Here is a 12047-nt window from a genome sequence, read left to right on the forward strand (position 1 = left end):
GTAGAAACTTTCTGTGACAAAGGGAACAAAATCCTCTTCGATGTGTTTCTCGGGGGTGGGTGGTTCTGGTCGAGATGTCTTATAAGTGATACATTCGTCAAGCAAGAATGCTGGATTGATTTTTCCTCCGTGATTTATGATTTGATTAAAAGTAGACTTTTGACAGTAAGCTCTTGTTTTTAAGAGTTCTTTGTCAAATTCATTAAATTTGTTTTGGATATAACATTTGACGTGATGAAGGAATACCTGATGAGATTTGAAGAGTTGACAATTGATGTATAAAAACTTATTTCTCTTGATGAATTTGAAAAAACTAGGTTTTTGTTTCTTCAACATGATGTTACGATAAAGGTTCTTTCTTCTTAGAATATGTGGATTAGTCATGCATGAGTGATCAATAGTTTCCTTTGATTTGTTTAGATTTAGTTGATCTTGTTTGGAAAATTTCAAATCTTACTCTATCAAAGTGAAGGTTTAGATGCCCCTTCACGACAACGCATGTCAAATGATATGGATAAAAGTTTCCCAATATGGAAACTTGATTTGACAACTTGAAAATTTTAAACAAGTGTTTTTGAGATGAAATCTGTAAGATGGTAAAGGATTCTAGTTGATACTAATGATGAGGTTTTCGGATTATGATAAGATAGACATGTTTTATTGTGCGATTCGTTTAGGATTTTTACAACATTTGTTTTGACACAAATTTGGCTTAAGAAATAGTTTTAACGGTTTGTTTTCACTACTCCGCTTTGATGAAAGATGTTGTTGGTAATGAGAGGCCTTTGAAAATGTTTTCAAAAAAATTTAAAATTCTTTTCTTTTTTGCCCCCTGCCTTTTTGATTTTGGTCATGCGCTAAAACAGAGACTACATGTGCTACTAGAATTACTCCACATGCTAAAATAATGACCACATGCGCTAGGCTGCCCCCATACACGCACTAAAGTTTTGACTGTTCAAAAATTGTTTTCTATCTGTTTAAAAAGTCATGCGCTATCCTGGGCTTGTAACGCGCTAACTTTTGAACTTGATGCGCTAATTTTTGGTTTTCACGCACTAAGCTGATGCTTCCACGCACTAGACTATTTTTCTGATGTGCTAAATGTTTCAATACTGGTTTGACTTGGGATAAAATGCTACTATTTGGAACCAATGCGCTAAATTGATGGTTGGATGCACCAACAAAAATACCTCACGTGCTAAGAAGTTGGTCTTATGCGCTAAACTGCCCTAATTTTTCTTTTGATTAGTTTTTTTGCAAATTTTGAATTTTTGTTGTGAATTTTTCAAGTTTGATGGATGATTTTCTAAAGTAGTAAATGCAAGCACAACACAAAAAGTACAACCATTTTGCCTAATGTAACAAAAAGTGTATGTTCTGCGAGGATGTGTTCAAATCCCCAATGTTTTAACAGGTTTGGATATGAATAGTACACTTCAGAAAGACTCTTTATTCAAAGGTCATAAATAACATCATAGCCCACTAGTCTCGATATTTCATCAGCTCAAACAGCTGTGTCACCCCCTAGAGGGCACCCATTTTTTTGCCTTTTGCTAGAAATTAACTCAAAGTGAATTGCTTCACAGTTGAGTAGTTATCTTGGGAGATATATGGTGAGTAATCTTGGGGGTGGATTCTTCCCCACCCTTGCACTATGATGTTATAAATGTCTAGTTACTGACTCGGTTCAAAGCTTCTATTTCTATGGTTTCTAATCAGGCTTCTCGTTCGGCTGTCAGTGATAAACTCCCTCAGGAGGCTTCCCAACCTTTAGAACAAAGGCTTTATGTATCTCAAGGATACTGGGGGAAGGCTAATCGCTGCGTGCAACCGTTGAAAAGGACTTTCGTCACTTTCCATGTTTGATTATAGTGGGTTGGAATTCTAGGCATCAAAGTCATTCCCCACTTAGGTCGTTCCCTTCACACCGGCCATAAATGGCGTTAAGAGTTGATTTCAACTCCTCGGGAAGGCAGGCCTACTAAAGGTTTTATGCTTGAAATACAGAAAGCTTTAAGAGTGGTTTGGATTTTTGATCACCCAGTTAAGGGGAAAGCATATTTCTTCCACTTTTGAGACAAGGCAATCAAATTGTTCTTTTTAGTCTTCAAGACAATGATTTGCTAACTTCTATTTGGAGATGTTGCTCCAACAAGCATGATGTTCTTTTTAACCTTTCATAGCAAAGTGTGTATTTCCAAAACTTATGTAAAACAAGCCTGGTCAACAAAGTAAATCGTAATGTTTGGTCAACAAAATTAAAGTCGATAGGGAAAAACTTTCCCTCTTTGCCTTGCACAAAATGAAGATGAGGTTCTTTTACTTTGCAAAATGAAGTGAATCCTTTTAAACACCAAAGGATGGCGAAGTTTTTTTTATATCTACTTTTGCAAAAAAGGAAAATTTGTTTTGTTCGTTTTGGAGCCTAAAATAATTTTTTTTTTTCTCCTATAAAAGCAAGAAAATTTCCAATAGTGGTTCTTTTTATAGCCCAAAAGAAATAAGTGAGTTCAATTTTAAGAATAAAAGACGTTCAAAATTTAAACTAACTTAACTAAGTTAGTGAAAATCCTAACTATCTAAATATTCTAAGATTAAGCTCCTTTCTGCAACAAATTGGTTAGAATCCTACAAGAAAACGAGAGGAAAAACGTTAGATGATTGGGTGGACTTCCACAAGTCTAATTTTTAACTTTTAGTTACAAATTATTTTTTGTCTGCGATGCGCTACAGAACAAATTGTACATGCTACAATATAACCTCGATGCGCTAAAATAAGGTTTCAACGCACTACCCTATTTTTGGGATGCGCTACTATGTGCGCCAAAAGCGCTACTCTATTTTTCTCTTGCACTGAGACCTACAAGAAAACAGTAATCCGATGCGCTAATATATGGACTTCACATGCTAGATGATGGACTCCATGCGCTGAACAGTGAACTGAATGCACTAGGTTATTAACCAGATGCGCTAAATAGTTAACTTAACGTGTTAATTCATTTTTCCCGCGTGCCTACAATCTCACAGCTTAACCTACATGCAAAACAAGGATCTAGTTGGAAAAGAGAATGTATGTGGGAAAAGCAGGTCGATAGAACTCAATATATGAAAATATTCCAAAATACTTGTCCACACACACACAAAGGACTTCTTGGTGCAAGCTATGGAGTAATGAAGTATCACTTAGCTTCCCAAAGTTGGTCCCATGGTTCTCTATCTCACAATTTCCCTCAAACCAATATTTTTGCTCTCAGATCACTCAGAAAAATGGTTTAGGGATGGCAAATGTAAGAACGAGGGATGCTTTGATAGATTTTAGAATGAAATGCATCCTAAGCTATGCATGATTCTAGAAATGCAATAAACTAGATTATAAGATGATGAGGTTAGTATAAATACTATCCTAACATGATATATTAATCTATGATTTGAGCTAAATGATAAAGAAAGTATTCTAAACATGCATATTTAGACTAATTCCTAGTTAAAAGAGAGGCTAAATGATGAGCATAAAATGGTATGAAAGCTTGAATGTATTTGAGCATAAGTATGATACTACAAACTTGGATTGATCTCTCTAAATGGAGGAATGAGAGCTCTATTTATACTAAAAATAGGGCAATGGATGGTAAGGATTGAAAGAGTTAATCAAGGGCTAAGTTTGAAAGTTGGGGATCCATGTTTGCAATTTGCACCAATGAAATGGTGACAAATGTCAACATAGGGTTGGGTTGAGAGAAGGGGTTGGAGGCATTAAATGCCTAAGAAGACCTTATGGTTATCTAGTGGGTAAGGGTCAAGGTTAAGTTAAGATTACCTATTGGATTAAGTGTTAAACCAAGGATAAACTCTTGTGCAAATGATTAAGAGATAATCATGGTCAAAGCATTAAAGGCTTGATGAGACCATTGGGTTGGATGAAGGTTAAGTTAGGCAAAAAGTCTCTAACCATGTAAGAGGGTTGAATTAACCATTAATGGTTTGGGAGACTTTGGAAAATTAAGTGGTTGAAGACTTGAAGCCTTTAATGGTTATCAAAGACTTTAAGGGTTTGAGAAGTGACTTCCCTTTGCTTAGGGATGTGACAAAGTTTAGAAGATGGGTTAGGCTAATTAGAAGCGATTAGAAGAGTCTAGAAGGGATTAGAAATAGGTTTTAGAATGGCAAGTGGGAGATGTAGGATTTTGCAAGTGGATGGAGGGATAATAGGATTTAATTGAAATAAAGTTAATTTAATTCAATTTGGTTTTAATTTGGGGAAATTAAATAAATTAGATTTATTTAATTTAGGATAACTTATTTAATCAAATTTGAATTTAATTAAAAGTTGATAGGGGGGATTTAATTGAATAAAATGATTTATTCATTAAATGGTAAAAAGAAGTCTAGTGAATTTAATTTAAATAAATTGAGTAATTTATTTAATTTAAATAGAAGAATGTGGGTAATTTAATTAAATTGGATTTAATTAAATCGAGAAATGAACATAAAATATTCATTTAGGAATATGGTCATTTTTATGCGTCTACAGAGAAAACAAACTTGCAGATCGAAAATAGAGAAGAACCAATGAATGAAATAAAAAATGTATCATTTACATCTAGAAAAGCATGATTAATTACAAAGATGAATTTTTGTAAGAGCTAAATTGACGGAGGAAATGTTGGGACATTATTGATGAGGCAAAGTGAGTTTTATATTAGAAAATCTCATTTGTTTTCTTAACAAATAGATCACACCCATACAACACAGAGCAAACATGAAGCAACAAAGGGAAAACATGAAGTATTGCTAACACCCCTAGTAAGTCTAATTAAGAAGACAAAATCCTAATGAAACAAAAGTACAAGAGGGAAAATGTGGTGGGAACAAAACCTACCCTCAAAATTTACCCTAATTCTACATGGCAGCTATTATGTTTGCATTTTCTTTGGCCTAAAAAAGGTTTTGCAGAAAGTGAAAATGAAAAGATGATGCATCCCTCAATAATTTGTAGTTAGTGATAAATGCTTGGTCTACAATCATCAGGCAATGTTTCTTTTCATAAGAAGAAACAAAACCAAAGATAAAAACATGATTTAATATAAAGATGAACTCCCATCAGAGCTAAAATCATGAAGGAAATGTTAGGTCATTATTAATGAGGTAGTGAGAGTTTAATATTAGAACAACTCATTTGTTAGCTTAACAAATGGCTTGCATAGATGCACTCACAAATTATAAAGAAAATAAGAAGTACCACTAAGAGCCCCCTTAAGTCTAAAGAATGAGACAAAAACCTAGTGAAAGGAAAGAGAAAACAGAGAAAATCTAGTGGGAACAAAACCCCTCAAAATTTACACTAACTTTGCATTGCAGCTACTATGTAGTAGTAAACTTCACCTAAAGGAGGTATCAAGAAAAGTGAAAATGAAAAGATGACGTCTCTCTCCATAATGTATAATTACTGATAAATGCTTGAAACTAGATGAGGAAGATGGTCCACAATTGTTGAACAATGTTCTTTCCTTAGGAAAAAACAAAGCCAGATACAAATGCAAGAATGCTTGTCATTTTAGATAGGAATTTGTTGGAAGTGGAATCAAAATGTATGATGATTCCTTTCAAAACTACTCCGTCCTCTCCATGCCAATGTTGGAAGATATCACAATTATATAAAAAACTATTGAAAACGATAATCTAGAATATAATGAAGACAAATGTAGATCATAGTCCAAAGATAAAGTTGACCCTTGCAAATGTTGCTCTATTGTCTCTAAGCGAATGCCAAAGTGTGACAAATGAAAAAAGATAAATCAAGTTCCACAAAAGATTCAAGCACAGTGATCATCTATCTATGGTGATAGCTAGACTAATGAGAATTTGTTCTAGTACCGCAATTGAAGCAATAATAGGATACTAGATAACAAGAGGGTCTGAAGAAGCACCCACCACATCAAAGCAAGATGAGTCAACTCTAGAGGTGTAGTTAGAAAAGAGGATATGAATATCCTCAATGGTGTCCTTGAAGTCAACAATGTGAGACACTACAAACAAGGATGCAATATTTGGTAGAAATGGATCTCAATGAATCAGATCTAGAAGACATAAATGAGCATATTGCAAAGAAACATTGGAAGCTTTCAATCAAGCAACTTTGAACTATTGAGAAGTACAACTTGTGCAGATGGGCTATCAATAACTTGATCATCTCAGAAGGATGTGTCCACATAGAATGGAGCAATGGGAGTCTTAGTATCATCCATAGGAACCTGGTCATCCAAGAAAATATCACTTTAAGATGAAGATCCAATGTCTACATACAATTGTTGGATGATGGTCCAAGCAATTAAAGGCCGCTCAGTGTGTTCTATATGATGTAGAGTATCCTGAGAAATAGTAATATATATTAGTCCGTAGACCATGTAATTACTATTAAAGCACACATTTTTCTGTTCATAGTCACCTGGCTCGAGAACAAGTCCAAGCAGATAGGGTACTAGATCCTGCTCAAGGCAGTGATTCTTTATCCCTTATTTCTGGGACAAATACTTCTCTAAGATTACCTTGATGGGTGAAAATCATTGCCAAGAGACATAATTAACCGTTCATAAATGAAACTTTGTCTCAGTTCACAGATTCGAAACAGAGAAGAAATAGAGCAGCCAATGAATGAATTATAAAAACTGTATCATTTACATTGAACAATTGATGCACATCTCTTTGTGGGTGCAGATTTCAGAGGTAGATTAGAACACCAATAAGACTAATGAAAACTCTCTTACATTATGCTCATAGGAATCTATTTAAAAGATTGTTTTTTCTGAATATAAGAACGGAGGGACTTGTAGTACCCATTCTTTCAAATACAATTATAATAACGGAGGGATTTGTAGTACCCATTCTTTCAAATACAATTATTACAGAGTAAATGAAACCTGAAAACTAAAAGAATCTAGCAAGATAATAATCTAACCTTGAGATTTGAAGAAGTTTCCCTCAAGTAGTCATCCAGTGAAACACAATCTTCTTCCAACAGGTCACCACAGGTAAAGACTATCGTCATATAGTCAAGGATTTTAGGTCCAAACAAATATTGCAACTTTTCAAAAGCATTAGCTTCTTCTTCTGTGAATCGGTTTTGAATAGAGAGCACCAGGATAAAGCCATGCACCCCATCCTTGGCATAATCAATACACCTCACAATTTCTGTCTCGATAAAGTTTTTTTTGGCTTCTGTGTCAAAAAGGCCTGCAGTGGAAAAGGGAAGGCAAATTGCTTAACATAAAATCTGTGTAAAGGTTTCAAAGAGTCGTAAATATTTATATTGAGAATAAGGACCAGGACCGCCAATGGTATACAATTTTCTTTCTAAAAACAACCATTTACTTTTGAGGAATCACAGAATAACTACAATAGAATACAAGAATCTATTTTTTCTGAAAGAACACTAACCTGTCACACAGCTCATTCTGTGCCTCGGTTAGATTTATGAGAACTAAAATATAAGACACCTTATTCAAAATTTAAAGATGTTTACACTTCACAATCAATTTTAGATCACAATTTAATAGGTACAAATAAAATGTCGAATCATTATCTTTAGCTATTATCCTGAAACCACTTAGTTTTCTAATAATTTTATTATATTTAACATAAAAATAATTTCTTCCATATTATTATATATTTTTCCATTCATAATATTTTTTAAAATTTATAATAGGTATATGTCACAAATAAATATTGTGTTTCATATTTTGTTTTATGTTATATTATTTCTACATTTTTACTATTCTGTTTATCTCATTAGTATCAAACTTGATTTTGAAATTCAAAACTAAATATTAATGGCTTTTAGAAAATTCTTATATTTTAGCATTAACAAGTTTGATATATTCAAGATTGAGAATATTTTCAATTTAATTTTAGGTCACATATTAATGATTGGCTTACTTTTGCAAAGTTTAAATTTAGTAATCAGCCTAATTGGATTCCATTCAAACTAACTATTACCTAGTATTTTGCACCAAAAAATTCAAATTGTGTATCCAAGATGTTTATAAAATGACATCATCCAAAAGCATTTCAATCAAGAAAAAATTCCATCACCAGTTCATCATTAAAGCAATACACGCACAATTATCTATCACAAAGATCATGAACCCTTTCTAATTGTATTTCTTTTGTGTTTCTACAATATTTATTAAGTTATGAGGTTTGCAATTGTATGTGCTTATTTCATTTTTTTTATTACTATTTATTTTCATTACTTTAACAATGTTAGATTAGTTTACGTCAAGGTTTTGAGATTGAATATTGTTTCTCTTTCATCCATCTCACCCACTCTTGATGAACACATTGTAGTTTAAATTTTACATCTAATGTACACCACTACCACATCCAATTAGGTTGAATTCTTATATCGTATTAGATTATGTGATATTTTATCATGATTGAGATATGTAGCATTTTGTTCAATCCACATGGACCCATATTTAAATCCTAGAAGTTCACAAGAACCCATCATTAGAATCTGCTATTCACAAGTAGCACTCATTGCACCTATGTAATTTTCATAATGGTGAACCATAGAGAATTCATGAAATCTTACACATTTGATAATACTACTTTCAATCTAAAATACACTTAACCATGGATATTTCATCAAGATCAAGTCTAATCACCTCACTACCCTATTTATAGGGTACTTGGACTTGACCTTGGGAAAAAGATTATTATTTAGTAGACTTAAGTTGAAGTATGACTAGAATACATGACCTCCTTAGAAATCATGTTGAATCGCTCCTATGAGAATAACCTAGGTTTAATGAGTACTAAGTAGCCATTATTTCCCATGAGAAATGGATTCTAATAATTAAATACAAATGAATTATGAGTTGATAAAAAGATAACTTAAGAATTATTTAGTCATATATGTATAAAACATCGCATCACATCAATATTTAAAATTCTTGAATTTGAAATTTATTTATCTTATTAATCATGCATGTCTTGTCCCATTTCATTCATAGCTTACATCCACATATATCATGTTAGCTTAGGATACCTCATTCATTTTATTAGAGTATCCATGTGAACTAGCTACCATGTAATCCTTATATCTATAAGATAAAACTAATGTTTTTCAAACATTATTAAACTTAATGAGCATTGTGTAAATTTTATATTGTATGATGACCAAATGTTGTGTCCCTTAATAATGTCTATTTAAAACTTATTTATGGCTTCTAAATTTAATTAATATATCTTGAATCATTAATTGATAGAAAAATTACAAAATTATATATTTCTAGATATGCTTTCAAAATGGAAATATATGAGATAAATCTTTAGCTTATGTTATATTTTTATATATGAGGTAAAGCGCTAGTGCATATAGTGATTATATTAATTATAAAAAATATTTAAAAATAGTTCATGAACATGATTAGCCAAAAAATCAGAGAGAACCTAGCTCCATCTAGGAGCCCTAAACATGAGACTATACTATTGGGCTAAATAATAGACAAGGAAAATTGAGAGCATGGCTTTGTCATTTCCTAACCCTACAAAAGATCTCTACTAAATGTAGGCTTACTGAAGCATTACAAAAATTTAAAGGTAGAGAGCCATGCTCGGTCTACAACTACTACCCAACTTTAACACCCAAAAATATATTACAAATTTTTTTAGGAAAAGAGTTGAGCTCAATTTACAAATATTACACAAAATTAACACCAAACGGGGAATGATAAACCTTTACCGAGAATATAGAACCTCCAGACATAGAAGGGGAATACAAAGTAACAAAGTGTAGGGCACTCTAGAAAACAAGATTTAAGAAAAACCACAACATGCCCTTTAGTTTTGGGGGTTATTTTACCCCATACCTTTGACAACATCTATGTCCCATTCTGCCTGAGAAGCGTCGAGGCTAAGTGCCACATCCCTCTTTGCCTATAATTCACCAACTTTAAAACCCACAAAGAAATCTTGCAGGCCCCTGTGAGGCTAGTCTTTGGTGTGTATTTTAACAAATTTTTGAGCCAATTGGTGATCGAGTATGAGACGATGCAAGGCATAGAAGAGGTCAAAAAATTGGGAGGCTTTTGACAGGGAGACTATTTTTTAAAAGATACTTAATTCCATCTCAAAGAAATTGTAATTATGGAATCCAAGCTGATTTTCATAGCATTGTAAACCGTAGAGTACTAGTGTTTCTTTTTAAAGATTAAAGAATTTCCTAGGGAAAATGACACCAACCCAGGTTTTGCCATTTAATAGGTCATATCTTTCCATATCCCTTTCAAGATTCTTAGGGGAAACATAATCATGCTTGATGAATTGAAATGCTAAGAACAATTAAGAACCATATCTTTGGAAAATATCAGAAGCATTGGATAGGAAAATGGAAACCACTTATGATGTGTAGATGTTTCGAGGAGCCTTAGGGTATATTACATCTTCACTAATCATAGTAATGATGGTGCTGAGAATCTTACTACAATCCCAAAAGAAAATTCATATCGTATTGTCAAGAGTGAAGACGCCCAAACTTAGAAACTCCCACCTAGAGAAAGAAATAACTATTCTCAGATTAAGTAACTTATACTCCATTTCTTCATTTACTCAAAGCCTTGCCAATGAATGGGATAGAAGAGAGGAAAAAACTAAGAAACATCAAGAAAACTCTATCCCTTCAGAATGGGAAAGTAAAAGCATTTTGAATCGCTAGAGAATGAGCACATTCACATAAGCCTTAGCATGTGTTGATATCAAAAGGAAATAAATTCACACAAGGGAGAGATATTAATCGGTAAGGGAAATGAGTGGCATGCATACAAAGACCTCACCACATACACTATTGAGCACATCCCTTATGGAAAATTTTCCTTCCAAAAGGCTTTCCATTACTTGGAATGGTACCATGCAACATCAAATATTGTCAAATGGAATAAATATTTTAAAAAGAACACATTTCCAAATTGGGTGCCGCCAAGGGATAAACAAAATCGTTAAATCAAATATTAGGGAGGATAGGTTGTCTTGGAACATGTGGCCCTTAGCAAGTGGAGGGTGTTGCCATTTTGGCACTAAGTTGTCATTGTTGTCAACTGGCATGATGGATCCTCACATGAGTGTAAGCATAAAGAATGAAGGCCTATCAGTAAGGTATATATCGGTCTGAAGGTTAGCTACTTGTTTATGGTGAAGAGGAAGAGTGTGAAAATTGTCACAAACCATTGAGGTAAAGATGTGATACCAGTATAGTGTGCTCTACCGGTTAACAGAAGAAGAAAGTTCTACCAGCAAAGGGATGTACTGGTATGTGTTTATCAGACTGACTGTGTGTTGGTGGTCCATGTCTTCATCATTGTGATGCCATGTGGAGAAGAGGTGGCAAACATATTGTGGTTGGTGAAGCCTCATCAACAAGGTCGATGAAATAGATAATCACCATTAATGAAGAAGCCACAAATAATGGGATTGTATCTGACTGATTGCGGCTCAAGGAAGAAGGAATGATAGAGGAAGATCAAGGAGTAGTTGGCACCTAAATCAATGCAAAGGAAATCTGATTCAAGAAATCCTAGAAAAGAAAACTACTCAAGCACTTTATGTGTCGACTAATTTCATGACAGAAGATCTGATTCAAGATTCCCATTTCCAAAAACTGTGTGTTGGATAATGGAAATCATGCATAGGTGCATCCTTGAAGGATAGGTGGTCAATCCAAGATAGAGAGATTGGATCTCATGAAGATTGTGTCAGAAAAAGGAAACCCTTACCGCTCTAGTTTTTAAATTGCATTCTGGCACGAAATCGCGAGATAAGAAATGAGAGTTCAAGACAAAATATGTTGATGTTGTGAAGAAGGAGAAGTGTAGAGAGAGTGAGAAATGAGAAGGATTGATAGCCATAGAGAGAGTTCTAAGAAAGTTGCAATGTGCATGAGCAAGCACAGCGGTGAGAAAATTCTATTGGCAAAACTATAGTCTTACAGTTGAACCTAACCAGCAAGGTGTGGCAAAGTAGACAACATTCAAGTGTGACATAGTGTATTG

General features: G+C 33.7%; 1 protein-coding gene across 1 annotated transcript in view; it reads right to left on the bottom strand.

The window, feature by feature from the left end:
* The window catches only part of LOC131030651 (immune-associated nucleotide-binding protein 8), a 115493-nt gene that overhangs the window by 83731 nt on the left and 19715 nt on the right, over positions 1-12047 (bottom strand). The window contains exon 3 of the mRNA XM_057961562.2: positions 6959-7233. Within this exon, the coding sequence (XP_057817545.2) occupies positions 6959-7233 (275 nt within the window). The remainder of the gene's footprint in view (positions 1-6958; positions 7234-12047) is intronic.

This window comes from Cryptomeria japonica, chromosome 3 (genome assembly GCF_030272615.1).
Source record: "Cryptomeria japonica chromosome 3, Sugi_1.0, whole genome shotgun sequence".
Lineage (NCBI taxonomy): Eukaryota > Viridiplantae > Streptophyta > Pinopsida > Cupressales > Cupressaceae > Cryptomeria > Cryptomeria japonica.